Here is a 19916-nt window from a genome sequence, read left to right on the forward strand (position 1 = left end):
CTTGGAAGGTCACTCATGCTATTAAGTTCTTCCGCACAAATGGTTCCAAACTCTCTCAATTCTTTTTTTTCATAATCGGAGGAAAAAACGATTATATTAAGCAGACGAAGTTACAGGAAAGGAACAACTTGCCAAAAAAAAAAGATTTACACTTGTTTTAAAGAGATCCATATACACTTGTTTTCCAGTAGTTTGTATAATTTACTTTCTGCCGACTCGTCTGAGTCAACACACAATTCAACAACTCATATAGATTCAAAGATATCTTTTGAATTTTAAGCAAGAAAGCGCTTTTTAAGAGGTAGGAAATACCAATAGGTCCTAGAAATAATATATTAGGATGAGTTTGGTCCAGTTGACTTGGTCAACTGTATGTTTGGTCCTTTTTGAAAATATAAATTATAGTTTGGTCCTAGAAATAATGGTTTGGTCCTAGGGTGATGTCATGGATAATGTAATTGTCATTGTGTGGTGGCAGAAATACCCTTTTAGATTAGGACCATATATATAGTCAATTGGTAAGAGAGAGAAATCATTTCTCAGATCTACATTCTCTCTCCTCTCAGTTTCTTCTCTTTTCTTCCTGCTGCTACGATTTCTAGGTTTTGTTTTCTCTGTTGATGAAGACGACAGATAAGATTTGAAGATTGATTTACAGAGATTTGAAGATTGATTTATAATAATCTCGACGATTGAATGATGAAAACGACGAATAACAAATTGCTGTTGTTGTTCGTTGAAGATGATGAAGAAGATGAAGAGGATAAAGATCTGTTGCCGCTGTTAAAGATGTAATCAAGAACTGATGCTGCTGTTTTGAAGATGAAGATGAAGTTCATCAAACAAATGAACTGCTGCTGTTGTTTTGAAGATGAAGACGAAGACGAAGATGAGTTCGATCTTCTGCTGTTCGTCTTGCTGTTCAAGATGAAGACGAATTTTGTTTGTTGTTCATCATGGTTTTGAGTTTTAGCAAAAGATCTGATTGGTTGATCTTTGAAAAAGATCTGATTGTTGAGTCTTGCTGTTGAAGATGATGAAGACGAACTCTGTTTGAAAATGAACTGCTGTTGTTGTTTCCAGATCTTATTGATTTAAGTTTCGGACCTGTGTTTGATTTCTGAAATCTTCTTGTTTGATTTGTTCATCTTTTTCTTCTTATTTGATGTTTACCGCTCGTGTTGAATATGAAGATGAAAGATGATGTTTGTTGCTCGTGTTGGAGATGAACTTTTCTGAAGATTCTTCATTTTTGATGTTTTGCTGCTCGTGTTGAAGATGGAGATCTCTCTTTTGCTGCTCGTGTTGAAGATGAAGATGAAGATGATGTTTTTGCTGCTCGTGTTGGTGATGAACTCTGTTGAAGATGAAGATGAAGTTCCGCTGCTGTTGAGGATGATGAAGATGAAGTTCATCGAATATAATGAACTCCGGAGTTCATCAGACAAAATGAACTCGTGTTTGATGAAGATGAACTCTAATTTTTATTCTTTTTTCTTCGTGTGTTCATGTAAAGAATGAACTCTGTTTTTAGATCTTGAATTATTAGGTCGTCATGTTAAAGAATAAACTCAATTCTACGTTTTTATCAGGAGTTCATTTATGGAATGAACTCTGTTTTTTTAGGGTTTTATCAGGAGTTCATTTCTGGAATGAAATCTGGTTTATATAGGTTTTTATCAGGAGTTCATTTCTGGAATAAACTCTGGTTTATATAGGTTTTTATCGGGAGTTCATTTCTGGAATGAACTCTTGATAAAAGGTGATTTCTGAAAAAATAAGTAGAAATTAACAGGAGTTCATTTTGACGAATGAACTGCTACAAAAAATAAGTAGAAATTAACACGGAAGGGTACTTTGGTCCATTTAATATTTTTAAATAATTATAGACCAAATGGAAAAGGTGATTTCTGAAAGGACTAAAGAGACATGAGACCACCTAGAAAGGGACCAACGGATATTTTCCCCTTTTAAGAGTCGAACCCGAGACATAGCATGTGCTTAAACTCTTAAGCAAAAATGCACTTTTCACGATTGAGTTGAACCTGACCTGGGTGGGAACTTGCACGGGGCATGTGTTATTTGAAATGCCAAGATCCCGACCACTGAGCCAGATGCCACATTGAGCACTGTATATTATTTGCAGTTTTGTTTTCCAGATGCCAACTAAGCATGTATTAAGCATGTATGCAGCATATGTGTAAAAGAGGGCAATCGGGTCCTTTTTCAAATGCAAGTCACTTAATCATTAATCCCGGGCAAAAAGATTCTAAAGCAAAATCTCACTTAATTTCTCAATTAAATGTGCCAATTTTTCCGCTGGTCATTTACATACCTAGTTTCTTCTCTGGGTTTTACTTCGTTGCACATAGACTCACTCCCATAAACCCACTGTCCATTCCAGAGTTTTGGTTTCACCCAAATCTACACCATGTTTGTTTACTCCTGACTCATCTGAGTCGTCTGGATCTGAATCATCTGGATCTGAATGAAATCACCTGACTCATCTGGATCTGAGTCGATATGTTTGTTTTGAGTCAGATCTGACTCATCTGACTCGGAAATAAGTGAGTCAGTGGTTTGGTCCCATGAGTCAGGGGTATTTTGTTACCTGACTCAAATGAGTCCGAGTCAGGGATTATGTCTGAGTCAGAGGTCGAGTCAGATCTGACTCAAAATGGAAAACAAACGGTCTGACTGCTGACTCTGTCCGAGTCAGGGGTTGACTCAGATTCAGACGCCGAGTCAGCTGCAAACAAACAAGTTCCTAGTGTTTCGTCTTCTTTAATCTTCATCATCTCTTACTCTATTTAAGTTCATTGTTAAGCAGTCAAATCCTCTTAAGGAAACACTAATCTGTCTGTCTCTCTGTATCTAGAACAAATGATGGGTTCTTCTTTGCTGGGGAAAAGAAGATTAGAAGCAACCGGAAGAATAGATTTGACAACGATCGTGTTATGTGTATCATTCTGTTTAGTTCTCTTGATTCATCAAATTACTCTTTCCTCGCTCACTAAAAAGTCTTCTTCTCCTTCTTCATCGTCATCTACATTACCAAATTCAACAACTACTCAAGGTATGATCTCTTCATTAACTTTCACAGATTTGATTCACTTACTTATGCACCAGTAAGGGTATTCCAGGTATTTAGACTAGTCTTCTTTTGTTTCTTCCTAGGCTTTACAAACGTGATTCGATATATTTAAGAAATGCATGGGACTAATGAATGCCCATGTGCCAGATATTGGGGAACCTTTTTTTTTTCTTTCTTTTTTCTACTTTTGAGGAAGAGGCACCCTCACATAAACCAAAAAGACACCCTGCCCCTGGTTATATCTGGCAATTCCCTGGTCGTCCTTGCCCTGGTTCCCCGGCACAGTCTATCAACAACATGCCACACCCTGGGATTCAAAGTTTAACACATTTCTACTTGAGATCTTCTCTCTGGGAAACTAATTTTTCGTTCGTTTCATTTCATTAGTCAAACATAGTCAACTTTAGTTCAATATTTTCATTTCTTTGTTTAAAATCAGAAATTGGAATAGGAGAAGTAGAATCAATTAAATATTCCTTCTATTCCACTTTAAATGTGTGTTTAGAATCATTTTATTACTTAATGGTTTTTATATTTTTCCACAAAACTATCGATAATATCTTAATATTTTGTTTTAGAAGTTAGATCCATAAATTTCTTTTCAGAGCACTCATAGCAATTAAATTAATGTTAAAAGAATTTTCTCAAAGGTAGAGATTAGGGCTGTTCATGGTCGGTTTCGGCTCGATTTCTAGCAAAACCAAACCAATATCATTACTCTCGGTTTCCAATTTTTTTTTATCAAAACCAAACCATTAACCATTGGCTCAGTTTCTACTGGTTTCAATCGGTGTCGGTTTTTTCCAGTGGGTTATGGAAAACCGATTACTCAGTTCCTTTTTTTTTAAATAATTTTATTCAGTTCCAACAATCAATAGATTGGGAGCTTTTTACACAAATTTAATTACACATAGTTCATTCATCTAAAAAGTTATCCCAACAATAGTAATAACTCATCGAGAACATGGAAAAAAATTTGATTTGAATTCTAAAACCCTAACTTCATCTCCTCCCAGATCCATCATTACGAATTCTTTGTGAAGCTTTTTCTTTCCCTTAAACCAAAAATCAGTCATTAATCAATAAAAGAACTGAGACATTAATCAATAGAATGAAACCAGAGAATACCTCAATAAAATAAACACACATGCATTAACATCTCAGTAAAAAAAAATCAAATTCAGAAATCAATCAAGTTTTCATTACCTTTTCTAGCAAGTTCTGATGAAGAAAACCCGGTAGAAGTAACCAATAAAAATACAAATTGATCTAACGGTAAACTAGTTAGTCGTATTTGTGAAAGATTTCTCAACATCCGCCATCTTCTTCTTTGTCACAGTACTAACAATCAAAAACCAGGTTCAGATTCAACCAAAACAAAAAAAAAAAAATCAAAATCAAAACCCAAATTCGTATCTTACACTCATGAATGACATCCTCTTATGAGATGAATATAGAAAAAAGAAAAAAAAAAAAAAGAGAAGGTGGTGGAGCATAGCAACAGTTAGCAGCCGCTGGAGGAGAAGCGAGAGGAAGAAATGAAGTTTTAGGATTACTCATAAGTGATAAGGATTTTTATACTTCTAATCAATGGTTAGGATCTATTCTTAATGGATCTAGGGTTAAAACTTAAGGTTAAAATGGAAGGTGTAGATTATATTAGGGATATTACATCAGCGGCCTATAATAAACGGTTTTCCATTGGTTATTGGTTTGGTTTTTATATCAAACCAAAACCGAACCATTAATATCGGTTTACATCTTTTCTAAACCAAAACCAACTATTAGCAAATGGTTCGGTTCGGTTTTTTCCTAATTGGCTCGGTTCGGTCTGGTTCTTGCCGAAAACCGAAACCATGCTCACCCTTAGTAGAGATGGAAATTTTTAATATTCTCCATTCCTTATTCACGTAAAAGCATTCAAAAAATCGTTTAAAGCCTGCGTATGATCTTGATTTTGTTAAATTCAGTAATGTCAGGACTCGCCTAATAATCTTTTGATTCTCCATGGTCTAGTTGGAACCCCCAAAACTTGAAATTGGTCGGTGGTATCAGTTGATGTTTACATTTCTTATCATGCTTGGTGTTCTCAGTTCTATAATCTTTCGCTCTTTCAGTCATACCCTCGGAATTAAACACGGTAGAAAGGAAGATTGCACCGCAACAACGCCAACCTTCAGAAGCAGCATTACCAGTATTGCAAGTCATAAGCTGCGACCGAACTCACAAACGGTATGACATATGCTCGCTCAATGGTCCAACAATCATGGACCCAACAAATTCGATTTTTCACGTGTTGGATCCAACCTCAACCACCTCATCATCGACAGTGTCACAAAAAATTCGTCCATACCCAAGAAAATGGGAAACTAACCTTATGAATTCTCGTATAAAAGAGCTCAGTCTCCTTGCTACTTCATCTCAGTTGGAAGACGTTCATTGCGATATCCACCACCGAAACCCCGCTCTTGTATTCAGTTCAGGAGGTTACACAGGAAATCCGTACCATGATTTCGATGACGGATTCATTCCCCTCTTCATCACTCTTCGAACGGCTTACCCTTCTAGTGAAGATCAACCTATTCTTGTCATCTCGAAATGCGAAGACTGGAGGCTCGACAAGTATTCAGAACTACTTAAGATCTTTTCTCCTTGCCCAATTATCAATCTTGATCACGAAACTTCAACTCATTGTTTTCCATCTGCAACTGTCGGCTTAATATCTCACGGTTTCATGACCATTGATCCCACATTGTTACCCAACTCTGAAACGTTACGTGATTTCCGAGCCTTACTTGAAAGTGCATATGCCAAAACAGGTCTTCAAACTAATCCAACTATCTCAGCATTGTCAGCTTCAACACCAACACCCCGACCTCGTTTGTTAGTTGTGAGTCGTGCCGGTGAAAATGTTGGCCGGGTCATGTCGAACCAAGCTGAAGTAGTATTATTAGCAAAGGAAATTGGTTTTGATGTGACGATTTTCGAGCCAACCAAATTTACTTCTGTAACTGAAACTTACAGGTTGCTTAATAGTGCTCATACAGTGGTGGGTGTTCATGGAGCTGCAATGACAAATTTACTGTTTCTTCGGCCAGGGTCAGTTTTTATGCAGGTTGTGCCGATTGGTACAGATTGGGCTGCAGAAGTTTGTTATGGAAAGCCTGCAAAAGAAATTGGATTAGATTACATGGAGTACAAGATTAAAGTGAATGAAAGTACCTTGGTAGACAAATATGGTAAAGACAGTATGGTGGTGAAAGATCCAAAGTCGGTGTCTAAAAAAGATTGGAGCATTATCAAGAAAATATATTTCATAGAACAAAATGTTAGGGTCAACTTAGTCAGATTTGAGAAGCATTTGAGGAAAGCTTATAAGAAAGCTAAGAAGTTCATGGATAATATGGGATACAACTGATCGTCAACTCAAGAAACATAAACATCAATCGAAATGTAACATATATTACATATGATAAACAGAAATTTATTAGCAAAATGCTAAAATTTTGAACCACAACTTTGTCTGTAAATTTTTGCTCCATCTGGATTTTAGCAGTATTTTCTTTTCTTGGTCAGTATTTTCCAGAACATACATCATTCAGAGAACAGAACACCAACTCGCACCTGACAATATATACATAGCACCATAACTCAACTTGATAATTATTAGGTCTTTTGAAGTAGTCTGAGTTAATGGATGAAAAGGTATAATTCTAAACTACTCCGCGATATTAAGTAGTTGCTCTACCTGTGTTCAACTTATAGAAAATGTCTTCAGAAACCAAAAAAAACAAAACAAAAAAAAGATTAAGGGTTAGTGATGTTCTCTTTCAAGAAACTTGTTTTCATCCGAAAGACTTTCTGCTTGGACTTTGCAACTCATTTAGTTTTTTACCTACGAGCCGCCTTTGCTTCAGCGAATTTTTCAACATTAGCAACATGCTTCTGCCCAGAAAGATGTCGCCGAAGAGAGTTTTCGTCTGTACATGGTACTACACATACCTCACACACTAATTCTCTCCCATGTCTTCTACCTCTGAGGTGCATCCTTAGAGCTTTCACACCTGAGCACAACACCTTGCAGGCCTTGCAGTATAGAGGGTTTTTCTGATCGTATTGTTGTTTCTCTTTTCGTGGTAACGGGTATCCCAGATTCATAAACGCGGCCATTTCATTCACCTGGGCAGTATTCTGGTTTGGAGTTGATCCCAAGAAAAAGAATAGAAAATGTCTCAGCAGATAAAATGAGCAAATAAAACACACTAGTACTATACTTCCGTATTTAAATTAAAGAATACTGATCGAATTAAACACTTCATTTATCTCTCGCGTTAAGGTAATGGTATTAAATTAAAGGAGGGTAGCCAATCCGTGAAAAATCCATTTTCGGCTTCCTTTTATATCCGTATCTCTTAAGCTGGACACTATGAAATGCATTGTATGATTTTAGAAGGTGAAATATTAGCCCTTAGAAACAAAACATAAACCTGGATGTTTAGAAATGTGGTTACAATTACCTGCGACAGGACAGGCCGTTCCTGAAACTTAAAACCAGACTGCAAATTCTGCATTTTCCATTCCAGCTCCCTTTGGATTCCTAACTTCGTCGGTATGGTGGTGGTCCTGTATCTCTCGTTGGACATCTCCCTTCTGGTTATTTCTTGTTGAGATCTCTCACATTGAACCTCCCCTAGAAAGAATACTGGGTTCTGAATCCTACCTGACCAACCAAAAACAGGAGTAAGTAGACAAGATACAATACCGTATTCCTTACCCAATGAAAAAGCAGCTAAGCAGATCATGCATGGACATTAGAAAAACTGAAAACTGTAGTACTTAAAATGCCATGCTCAAGACAAATGCCGAAAAGAACGAGAGCTTGAAAGAGTGGCATAAAAGATAACTTGTTCAAATAAGTTATAAAATGCTTGAGCTCAAAGCAATTCTCCTAACATGAATCAGAGATAAAGAAGGCTACATTGGAGTCTAATATGATCAATGTAAGCTAATGAGAAAAATAGTGACCGAAAGCCGATATGAGATATGTGCAGTTGAGGCCAAAGAACACCTTGCAAGCTTGAACCATTCTCAAAACAGGATTCTCTATTCATTTCGCTAAGCTCCAAATGTGAAGTTGTTCCCTGAGATAGGTTAAAGAAACCAATCAATTTCACAACATCATAGAAAATGCTAATATATAAATTCATATCCACTCCAACATATATTGCCGATTAGTTTGATGTAGAAGTGGTAAAACCTTTCGTTCAGAAGACTAATTGCAGAGGATAGATATGTTGTAAACCACTAAACCCACTAAGAAGAAACAAGAAGATAAAGTTACCTGGATGGTAGGATGGGGAGCTTCGCGAAAATCACTATCCGCTTGCAACTTCAACCTTTTAATCTTTGCTTGGTATTCAATTTCCCTTCGAAGAGCAAGCTCCACCGACATTGTTTTCCACATCACCTTCTCAGTAGTCGCTTGATCTGAGATGAAGTGTGAGGAAAATATCATTTAGTAACAACTTCTAAATATATAAGAATCATAAAAAATAATAAGTATAACAGTATAAGCAAAACATATAATAAACAGACCAGAGAATCAAGGAATGCTTGATACGTGCCAAATGGGATGTCTATCACGTAAGTTACAGAATTACCTTTAAAGCAAGGAAATTTGCCAGAACGGGGCGTCGCATTCATTTCCGAAGGTTTACGATCAGAATGTCTCCTGTAATGATTAGCATATATCCAGTAAGTAGTAACTCGAGACAACAGAGTGCTTTACCATGTTATCTGTTATGCTTTAAGTACCAACTTACCATCCAAGATTTTGAATTAGAAAATGATAACAATCAAACCGATCCCATCCTTCAAATATATATATATATATATATATATAAACAAATCAAACTGAACCTGTACACCTTTACAAACAGGGTTAAAAGAAGGCAGTCATAATCACCTGGTCAGCAACTGGTAGCTCCACAAAATCATAACTTGCTTGCAACTACATCCACTCAATCTTCTTCTGGTATGCAAGCTCCCTTTGAAGTGCAAGCTCCGCTGTCATGATATTCCCTTTCACGCTCTTGTTAGCCATTTCAGCTATATCCATTGCGTCTTTAATTTCCTGCTTTATAATCTTTTTCACAGGGACTTTCAAGTCGGACGTTTCACCTTAAATTTACAACAGTCAACAAACACATATGTCATCAATTCTAGTGCGCAGTATGAGTATAAACTAGATGCAGAATTCGAGAATGTCAAACAAAAGGCTTAACAGCATCAGAAAATGAATAAGTCAACAGAACAGCCAACCAATAGCACTATAGAAATGGGAGAGAACGACGAGGAATGCATGATTGACATAACCAGCAAAATTAGAATTTGAGAAATACCCTGTGTGTTAAGAGAACTATAAGAAGAGGATCTTCTATCAATTTCCCGAAGTTCAGGGTTTGAAGGTTCTCCCTGAAAAGAGTAATGTAATTTACTTGGCAGCGTGGTGGACGACGACATACAATTTAAATTTCATATATGCTATCTTTCATAGAATTGCCAAACTTATTTATAAATAAATAAAAAAGTCACAGAGTCCTTCAAGCATATTATTCCGTGAACGCCAACGAGATATTTCGGAAAGTTCTACAAACACGTAACTGAGAACCAGAAATCTCACCTGGACACGCATTGAAAGCTCCACAAGATCATAACGAGGTTGCAACTGCATCCCCTCAATCTTCTTCTGGTATGCAAGCTCCCTCTGAATTGCTAGCTCCACAGGCATGATGTTCCTTTTCACTCTCTCGTTAGCCATTCCAGCTATATCTGTTTTGTCTCTAATTTCATCCTTCATAATCTTTTTCGCAAAGACTATAGAGTCGGACGTTTCACCTTAAATTTATAACAGCCAAAGAACACGCAAGCCATCAATGCTGGTGAATGGTATTTTAGACTGCAAATTAGATGCAGAATTCAAGAATGTTAAACAAAAATCTCAATGGCATGATTCATGAAAAAATGAACAAGTCAACAGAACAGCAAACCAATAGAACTCTAGAAATGGGAGAGAACAATGAGGGACGCATAATAAACATAACTAGCATAATTAGGATTTGAGTATTACCTCGTGTGTTAGAAAAACTGTCAGAAGGGGTTCTTCTATCAATTTCCCAAAGTTCAAGATTTGAAGGTTCCCCCTGGAAAGCGTAATGGAATTTCACTTAGCAATGTGACGGACGATGACACACAATATAAATTTCATAAATTCTACCGTTTGTAGAATTGTCAAACACATTCAATTGAAAAAAGGTGACAGTCCTTCAAGCATGTCTAAAAAAGAGCTGGATTCACAATTTTCTACAAACATGTAACTGAGAAGCCAGAAATTTCACCTGGACAGGCATTGAGAGTTCCCCAAAATCATAACCAGGTAGCTCCTTCTTCATCTTCTCGATCTTGTTACAGTAATCAAGCTCCCTCTGCATAGCCAACTCAACTGAGATAGTCTTCCTTTCCTCAATCTCATTAGTCATTTCTTCTGGTACTTCCTCCAGTGCAGATTTCTCTTCATAGACCACTATTTCTAAGATATTCTCTTCTGGTACCTCCAGTGGGGTGTTCTCTTCATAGACGACCATTTCTAACATATTCTCTTCTGGTACCTCCAGTGGGGTGTTCTCTTCATAGACCACCATTTCTAACATATTCCCTAACAATCAGAAAATCCAGAAACATGGTAATAAGAAACAACCCTTTTTAATGCTGTCTCTCTATCCAATTTTGGGTTTAGCAATTGCAATGAACTAGAAATATTAGGACAAACCCAGACAGATTTTCTCACTAAAATCTCATCTCCGTAGAAAAAATTCACAAAACCCTAGTGAAAACTAAAGACAAATTTACTAGAACTGACTAAAATATAAACAATAATCTAATTCAACATACAAAAGAACTGAAAATGTGAAGAGGGATATTGTTATTTACAAAAACCCAAGAAAAAAATGAAGGACTCAAGCATCAAATTCTATTACCTTGTTTCTCTGCCTCAGCAAGCAAGCTTGATTCTTCTTCTTCTTCCATAATCAGAAATGTCACCATAATCAGCCATCAAAAGCTCTAACGCCATGACGGGCAAAGACCAAAAATGCTAAAAGCCCAAACAAAGATAAAAACCCTTCCAACGCCATAGATGAAAAAGGCTGGAAGTTAACCTCTTCCCCGGTTTCATTTTCGGTGGTGGTTAGAAAAATAAAGTAGACTGGAGAGAATTTCTCTTTTCGTTTCGTTTTTCTGTGTGAAAAAGTGACAATAAAGTACAGAAAATTGTTCACTTGTACAGCTGTAAATTGGCACGGAGGAAAGCCATCCAGCACTAATGTAGTAGAATTGGCACGATATTGCTCCAGCCTCCAGCTGCTGTCGGGTTTGGCGCCACAATGCGTCTTTCTTTTCTTCTTTTGAAACCTAATTAACCTAGCGTTTTTAGGGGCCACCCCAAAGGATTTAGGGGCCATCAATTTATACCCAGCCAAAGACTCTAGTTAAGGGGTACCCTATATGATATTGAAGTTACATAAATGCCCTTATGGTAAACTGTATGAAAACCAAATCAAAAACAATTCTACTCATTTCAACTCTTCTTCTTCCGGTTTCCTATTATCTTTCGATTGTGGAAGAAAAAAAAAATTCTGCTCCAAAGTCAAATGGCCCCAATTAGGTAAGAATCTATCATTTTTGGGGTTTATTTCGCTTTAATTCGGCGAATCGAGAAAAAATAATTCTAGGGTTTTCGGTTATTTATCCAGATTCGGGCGATATTCATGCTCCTTTACTTCTGAATGTAGTGGTGTTCTTCATTTCTCAAGAACATCGACAGTATTCGGGAGAAATATTTGATGGTTATCGGCCGAATATTGTTGGTCATATCTTCCTGGATACAAACTGGTAATAATCGGTAGTTTAATGAATTTTTTGTCTCCCGAATATATTTAAGTAGACACACAGTATTCGGAAGTACACTCACTACCGAATATATATATATATATATTGAAAAATCTCAAAATTTCTGATATAGGAAAAATCCCATTTTGGGGCCAGTATTTATTCGGAAGACAATATAATGTTATATACTTCCGATTATTTCAATTTCAAAATTTGAAAAGTATAAGTTTTTCCCAAATTCTGATTTTTGGGCCATCGTACATTCGGGACTTTACAAAACAATTATCCTCCGAATATAGCAAGTTCAAAACAAACCACGCCTTGGCTTTAGGTGGTTCCAAGGGCCAATATAGAATGTTAGACAGCCCATATTCGGAAGTTTGGGTAACTAATTATACTTCCGATTATTTCAATTTCAAAATTTGAAAAGTATAAGTTTTTCCCAAATTCTGATTTTTGGGCCATCGTACATTCGGGACTTTACAAAACAATTATCCTCCGAATATAGCAAGTTCAAAACAAACCACGCCTTGGCTCTAGGTGGTTCCAAGGGCCAATATAGAATGTTAGACAGCCCATATTCGGAAGTTTGGGTAACTAATTATACTTCCGATTATTTCAATTTCAAAATTTGAAAAGTATAAGTTTTTCCCAAATTCTGATTTTTGGGCCATCGTACATTCGGACTTTACAAAACAATTATCCTCCGAATATAGCAAGTTCAAAACAAACCACGCCTTGGCTCTAGGTGGTTCCAAGGGCCAATATAGAATGTTAGACAGCCCATATTCGGAAGTTTGGGTAACTAATTATACTTCCGATTATTTCAATTTCAAAATTTGAAAAGTATAAGTTTTTCCCAAATTCTGATTTTTGGGCCATCGTACATTCGGAACTTTACAAAACAATTATCCTCCGAATAATATAGTCGTGTTTAGAAATACCAACTTAATCGGTAGATAAGAATTTAAGTTTTCCACCGAATGTCTTATTCGGAGGTAATACGTGTATCGTTAACAACCGATTGTAGTGCACCAATGATACGAAACCTCAACGGCCATATTTTCAGAAACCTCAACGGCCATATTTTCAAAAATTAGATCCGTTGGAACTCTAATCTATATAAGGAGGGTAACCCCTCTCAGTTATTATTGAGTAACAAATCTGAATGAAAAACCTTTTCAATGGCAAGTCCATCATCAATCGACAACATACTTCGAAGATGCAAGCGAACAACTACATCAATTGCAGCAAGGGAAGAAGAAACAAAAAAGGAACAAACAACCCAAAAAAATTAAACCATCGTTAGTGGCAACGGAGGAGGAGGAAGAGGAAATCAAGGCTAAGAAGCGAGGTCAAGAACAATTCCATCATAGAGAAAGATTAAAACAAGTTGAGGAAGAGACCGAATGGATAAAAAATTATTACATTGTGAAAGATCTACCCAAAGAACAGCAGGACGATCGTATATTTTGGATTAACGTTTCATTGGGTCCTTTTGTTGGTAAGTACAAGAAGCCACGCCACAATTATGAACCATCCCATGTTTCTTCAAGGGTGCACCATGTTATAAAATTGTGCACCGAGTACAACCGTATTCTTGCTAGGCACAGAGACGACAGGTTTGCGGCACAAGATGCTTATTCCAAGTGGAGAGGAGAGTCGTTTCTACATTTCGAAGCCGCGTTGATTGTTGCATCTCGGACTGGGAAAAAAGAATAACATGTGATGTTTGAGTGCTGTAAATTCAAATTTTTAATATTAATCGGCGGTTTGATAAAATATGGAATTCCCGAATATGATTAATCGTATTGAAGTGTTATAATACTGTTGTTCCGATTACATAGTTTCAAAAAAAATTATAATCGTGCCTCGAAAAAAAACGATCAAACATCGTCATCATCCGAGGGGATCAATTCGAGTAACTCAGCGGGAAAGTTGTTGTCCATAACACGATCCCAATCAACCATGTTGGACTCATATTGTTTCACCCAATCCTTGCAATGGTTCATCGGGAAGTAATCGTGCCACTTACTCAACGGAGGTAACGGACAATCTTTCTTTACTCTTAAACCGATAAAATGCATTTCATTCACAAATGCCATTACGATTCTTCTATCTTTAACCGACTCGTCGCAAGCCGTTCTTGTGGGTGCAAACGTCATGCTAAGTCCATACATAGGAGGAACGAAGAAATGTACCACGCAATTCAAAACGTCCGCTAGGAGATATCCAAATTTAGGCATTGTCATCCAATACTTGGATCCGATTGTCTTCAATCCCTTTCGACACTTCACACGCGCAACTAAGTCTTTGAACTCTTGTTCTTTGTCGTATCTATCTCCTCGCCTCATCATCTCCATATAAAAACCCTTGTCCTTCACTAGTTGTACCGCCATCTTATTTCTTAAATATTGGCATTGGGTGACATCTTCGATATCCGCCTCTCTAAAGTAACCCATTTGTTCCGTAGCAACGTGAAACCCACAATTTCCATCCCCATCAACCTCGTCGGTCGACAAAACAAATGGAATGATAAGTGGAGGGAGTTGTTCCAAATACTCTTTGTATATTGTATATGTGGATCGATTTGGTCTTCCATTAAGATCTCTAGGGCAACGAAGGGTACCTTTGTCCTCTTTTATAGTAAGAATTTCCATTGGTTGGGTTTGTTGCGAGGCGTTCATTTGCTCAACAACTTCTTCGACAACATTGGGTTGACTTACTTGAGAAGGCTTTGTAGAGATCTTTGGCCTTACTTGTCGGGTGGTTGGTCCACTTTGATCATTTCTTGGACGACCTCTTTTCTTAGGTTCCGGCTCATCTTCAAATTCGGCTTCCGAACACTCGTGCCTAGACAATATTCTTTTATTAGACAAATACTCCTTCAACTCTTTTCTTTGGATGGTCCTAGACACTTCGGTGTTCGGCCTACCGGTGTTCTTTTGCTTAATAGGTTCATCAACCTCCCTTAAACAAGGGTGAAGGGCTTCCTCCAAATTATGCATCAATATTTGCTTTTTGGTGTCGTTTGATGTAGCATAACGCTCGGCTATTCGTGCATACAATTCCGACTCGAAGAAAGACGGACCATCAACTACCGGGGTGTTCGGAGTGAAATTTAATTGCTTCCAAAATGGGTGAATATCATCGATGTCAATCACTTCAACATACCTACCCAACTTATGACGACATGGGAGTCCAATACCTATCATATCCTTGCAAACACAAACCGTATTCTCGTCATCATAAGTTTTATATAACTTCAATTGTTTCATCATGCGATTTATTTCCCATCTTGAAACTTTATGAACAACTCCCCTTAGAAGCAATTTTTCCTTAATATGTTCCATCGAGAATTGGTGTACACTAAATTGCATACATTTCCTAATATTTACGAGATCACGATTGGTGAATTCATGGATTGCTTCTTGGATCGACACAACTCCATTTTGACTACCAATTAGTATTTTCTTTAGTCGACCATGAGACCCCTCCGCAATGCTTGTCGCCTCGTTCTTGAAGTTACGATATTCATATGTCCATGCAAACACAAACCTCTCCTTAATCGTTAACCATTGTGTTTTACAATACTCAACCGGTTTTGGGTAGTCCGTGCCGTATTCATCCTCAAATTTCTTCAAGTTACATTCGTAAATTTCCTCGGACATCGACCAAACGATTTTTTCCCATGCTTTCATGAACATTTTCCAAATTATTCCATCCTCCTTCTACTTTTCTTCAAATAGCCTATCCTCTTCCTTACGTTCTTCCAAGGTTAATTTACTAATGCGATCATCCTCTTCCTTTGTCCTCTTGGTACCCTTCCTTGGTCTTTTAGCTTGGAAATGATGATGGCAATTGGTTTTGAGATTTCATTGAATGTGCCACGTACATTGCAAGTTTTGGGCTTCCGGAAACACTACCGCTATTGCATGCATTAAGGCTTGATCGTTATCCGTTACAATAACCCTTGGAAAATTATCGTCGTTATAAATGGACCTCAACGTCTCCAACATCCAAATGAAACTCACATTGTTCTCATGATCCATTAAACCCCATGCAATCGTAAACGTGTTTTTGTCCGAAGTATGGCAAGCAATGTTCAACAACGGCATGTTATACTTGTTTGTCTTATAAGGAGCATATATCAACAAAATTTGATGAAAGCATTGAGCCAATTGGATCATTTCGGGATGTGCCAAGAAAATACGAACCACTATACCATCTTTTTCTTCCCTTCTCAAGGTGTAGCCGTGTAACTCCGCTAACCACTCCGATTTTTGCATGACCGTTCTACCATCCCAATCAGTCCTTTTGATCGTAGCTAGGGCCGACTTAATTGTAGACAAAGAAGACAAGTTGTCGGGATCGTCCGCCTTTATTTTACTTAAGATCGCACTCGCTTTTTGGATCCGCATAGACCTCACCGTCTGCATTTGATGTGGTTTTAACTTGGAAACCATTACATGTCCAATTAAATCCAACGGATCATCATGGTTGTGACAACCGTTATCAACTTTATACATTTTATACTCTTTACCTTTAATACCATCGGGTTTATAGAAGACAATCTTAAATGGGCATCCTATCTTCTTGGTATTGCTTTGGTATTTCCTATTCGTCTTCCGTATGTACTTACTATTCTTTCCCTCGTGACTCTTTTGCGTCCCACCTCGCTCACAAATCATTTCAAATCGAGTGTCACTAACATGATTATTTTGAACTACCACGCACATGTTATCTTTTTCCTTGTTCATAAGCCATTCCTTTGCCTCCTTCTTACTTCCAAATGTCTAAACGTGCATAAAACAAAACAAACCTAATAAGCATAACCATTAAACATATAAATTTTGAAGAAAAAAAAAAGTAGTAATGAGTATACCAAATCGTTTGCATAGTATACGGAAGTGTCGGGCCTCAAATAGAAGTCATCAACAAACTCTTCAACGGCCTGCATATGAAAGCAACAAATTATTATACAATAATCGGATGTTATTAAATAAGTCAAACTTCCGAATATTCTATATTCGGAATCCTATCGGTTACCCAAAACACCCGATCTATGCAAATGAATGTACACAGTTTACTGAGTGAAAAAAATGATATATTCGGAGGTAATTAAATAATTCAAACTTCCGAATACTTTATATTCGGAATCCTATCGGTTACCCAAAACACCCGATTTATGCAAATGAATGTACACAGTTTACTGAGTGCAAAAAATGATATAACCGGAAGCTAAAATATATAGTAAAACAGCCGAATATAAATAACCGGGAGATAACTTTAATCGATAAACATCCGATTTTCAAGTTTTCGGAAATTTTATTTTGAGGCCACTGTTATATTCGGCAGTCAAATAATGTTAAACTATTACCGATTGTAAAGGATAAGAATATTGAGTTTTGAAATTTTCTGAGGAATTCGTTTTTGGGGCCATTCGGAGGTAAATAACTCTACATAACTACCGAATGTAGATATTTTTGGAAAACCAGTTTGGGGTTTTTCTCATATTCGGCAGTAAACTAGTATCTTGTAACTACCGAATATACATATTTGGTACTCAGTGTGTTATATTCGTAAGTTTAATCTAGAAATTATCTACCGAATCTGGGTAGTTCATGGCATTCAATGCATGCAATAATCGGTTTTTCTTGTTTACAAAAGCACACAAACGCATGCAAATCGAGTATTTGAGTTTCTTAACATAATACATGTGTTTTACATGCATCGTTAGCTTCAATATCATGCGATTCTCCATTTTCTTCCATGAAAGGGTCGTCTATGTTTTCCTCTCCACAAAAGTTTGGATCATTCAACATATACCCCAAATCGTCTTCTCTAAACGGTCGTGAACCCTCAACATTTTGTTCTTCGTCATGATTCTCACCTTCTTCTTCGTATCCATCCATTTTTGTAGTGATAAAATGGGTTTTCTCTTTTTTTCCTTCACCTTCTTCTCTATAAATCTAACAACTCAAAAATTAAAAAGAAATGGAAAAAATGAAACACAAATCATTCTAATACTGCACCGACTACAATCGGAAGTATGGGAACGATTTTGGCTTCCGATTGCATTCGGAGGGTAACAATGTTATCATATCCTCCGAATATATAAGGGTAATTTCGCCATTACGAATTACGCGAGATAAGGGATGGCTACATTTTCCCTTTGGGTGACCTTTTTTGTTTTATTGTTGGCCCCTAAATCCTTTTGAGTGGCCCCTAAAAACGCCAGGCTAATTAATAGAGGGGATTCATAATAGGGCAAAAACCAGTCAGCCAGTTAGGAATTTCAAAAATCTCTTATCTAAAATGTTTTCATAATGGCGAGGCTGAATCTTTTGATTTGGTTTGCGCAGGGATTTGCCTGCCCCATGGCGATACATTTTTGATTTGGTGTGTTTGGAGCTTCGTTACATCCCGTGGTGATGCATTTTTTATTTGACGGGTCGCGGGGATTTGGTGTGCGCGGAGATTCACCACGCCCCGTGGATATACATTTTTTATTTGGTGAGTCGCGGGGCTTCGCTCCGTCCCATGGTGATGTATTTTTTATTTAGTGTGGCGGTGCAAATACATTAAATAGGTGGATAACATGTGCAAATTTATTTATTTAGTCCTTTTATTTTCATAGAAAATATGTTGGTTTTTTCTCTCCTTTATATTAATTTGGAAAAAAGGGTCATAATGTAGTAAATTATTCGAATTCCAAATTGAATTTGGATTTCTATAAGACTGCAAACACGGTAAATTAGGTTTTCCTTTTAAATTTGTAATTTTTAAACTAATCCTACGTTGCCAAGTTTCCTTACCTAAATATTGTCACGTCATGAATTCCAAATTAAATTTGGTTTCCTTTTTTTAATCTTTTTATTATTCTTTTTAAGCCAATCATATGTTGCCAAGTGTCCTCACCAAAACGCTCGTTTCACAAAGCTGAAAAATACCTATTTCGACCAATAGAAAGCGAGGGTTTCCTTACCGTTTAATGTGGGAGCTTTATTTGTCTAGGCCTTTAAATCTTTAGATTAGCTAATAATCATATTAATTTGTTTTTGTATGTAGTTAGTGATAAAAAATCTGATTAAGTGTAGTATTTCAGAAGAAAAAGTTTAGAAAAAAAGAAGAACTTTTGGAGATTTTTTCCAGCTAAAAATCTTAGATTCTAAATCACCTAATCAATGTCCTTTTTAGTTTTCAAAATTGGTGAAAACACGTACTCCCTCCGATTCAAAATAATAGGCAGGTCTGTGTGTAAATTCTTAGTTTTTCAGAGCGATATACGATTGGGGTTTTCATATCCAACCGTAAGACAGATCTACTGTTAGGGTTCTAGACTTGTTAACAATGGAGAAAAGCTTTAACTTAGGAAAAGAACCGGATAAACCCTTTGAATTGGGGGTTAGCCACCAGATTGAAAAGGAAAAATAAAAGTAAACTTGAATTGTTATTGATTGATCTCCTGTTGCAAGCTCAAGCAACGTATTTAAAGCTAATAAGAATGCTTGGTAAGCGAGCAAATCTAATATTAAGAATTCTATTCAAACCAGGAAACTAAACCAAATTTAATAAGGATAACTTAAGCAAACTAAATAAGGAAATAGAAACACAGGTGGTATTGGTGTCGTAACATCCCACCCTGCTGGAAAAATGGCTTGTACCCAAGCCTTAAATTCTGGAAAGCGCATGACGATGTCATCTGCATCTTAACGTGTTGCTTCATCTTTAGATGTCCTTTCCACTGTACTAACCACTTGGTGCCAGCTTGATTACCTTTCTTGAACATTTTACGCTCTAGAACAAGGTCAGGTTCCCATTTGTCATAATCGATAATATTGGGAAACGTTGGTTCAACACTAGCAATAAAACC

General features: G+C 37.0%; 2 protein-coding genes and 1 long non-coding RNA gene across 4 annotated transcripts; 1 reads left to right on the forward strand and 2 right to left on the reverse strand.

Moving 5' to 3' along the window:
* The first annotated feature begins 2917 nt into the window (after positions 1–2917).
* On the forward strand, positions 2918–6548 carry LOC113317077 (protein O-linked-mannose beta-1,4-N-acetylglucosaminyltransferase 2-like). The gene is made up of 2 exons (XM_026565224.1): positions 2918–3076; positions 5212–6548. Exon 2 carries the CDS (start codon positions 5361–5363, stop codon positions 6510–6512), a length of 1152 nt encoding a protein of 383 aa, XP_026421009.1. The 5' UTR covers positions 2918–3076; positions 5212–5360; the 3' UTR covers positions 6513–6548.
* LOC113317079 lies at positions 3906–4620 on the reverse strand. The gene is made up of 2 exons (XR_003343225.1): positions 4301–4620; positions 3906–4149 (listed from the first exon to the last, which is right to left on the reverse strand). It is a non-coding gene; the product is annotated as an uncharacterized LOC113317079 (long non-coding RNA).
* Positions 6498–11367, reverse strand: LOC113317078. Of its 2 annotated transcripts, XM_026565225.1 has the most exons (9): positions 9496–9626; positions 9060–9274; positions 8755–8825; positions 8436–8581; positions 8163–8235; positions 7612–7814; positions 6990–7285; positions 6843–6866; positions 6498–6718 (listed from the first exon to the last, which is right to left on the reverse strand). In XM_026565225.1, the coding sequence occupies exons 2-8, from the start codon at positions 9089–9091 to the stop codon at positions 6854–6856; spliced, it is 834 nt and encodes a 277-aa protein (XP_026421010.1). In that variant the 5' UTR covers positions 9092–9274; positions 9496–9626; the 3' UTR covers positions 6498–6718; positions 6843–6853. The 2 variants fall into 2 exon arrangements, with proteins under 2 accessions (XP_026421010.1, XP_026421011.1); XM_026565226.1 differs by lacking the exons at positions 6498–6718; positions 6843–6866; positions 6990–7285; ... (3 more) ...; positions 8755–8825; positions 9496–9626 and adding exons at positions 9777–9991; positions 10224–10296; positions 10492–10808; positions 11131–11367 and having other exon boundaries at positions 9100–9274.
* Positions 11368–19916: the final 8549 nt, after the last annotated feature.

This window comes from Papaver somniferum, chromosome 10 (genome assembly GCF_003573695.1).
Source record: "Papaver somniferum cultivar HN1 chromosome 10, ASM357369v1, whole genome shotgun sequence".
Classification (NCBI taxonomy): domain Eukaryota; kingdom Viridiplantae; phylum Streptophyta; class Magnoliopsida; order Ranunculales; family Papaveraceae; genus Papaver; species Papaver somniferum.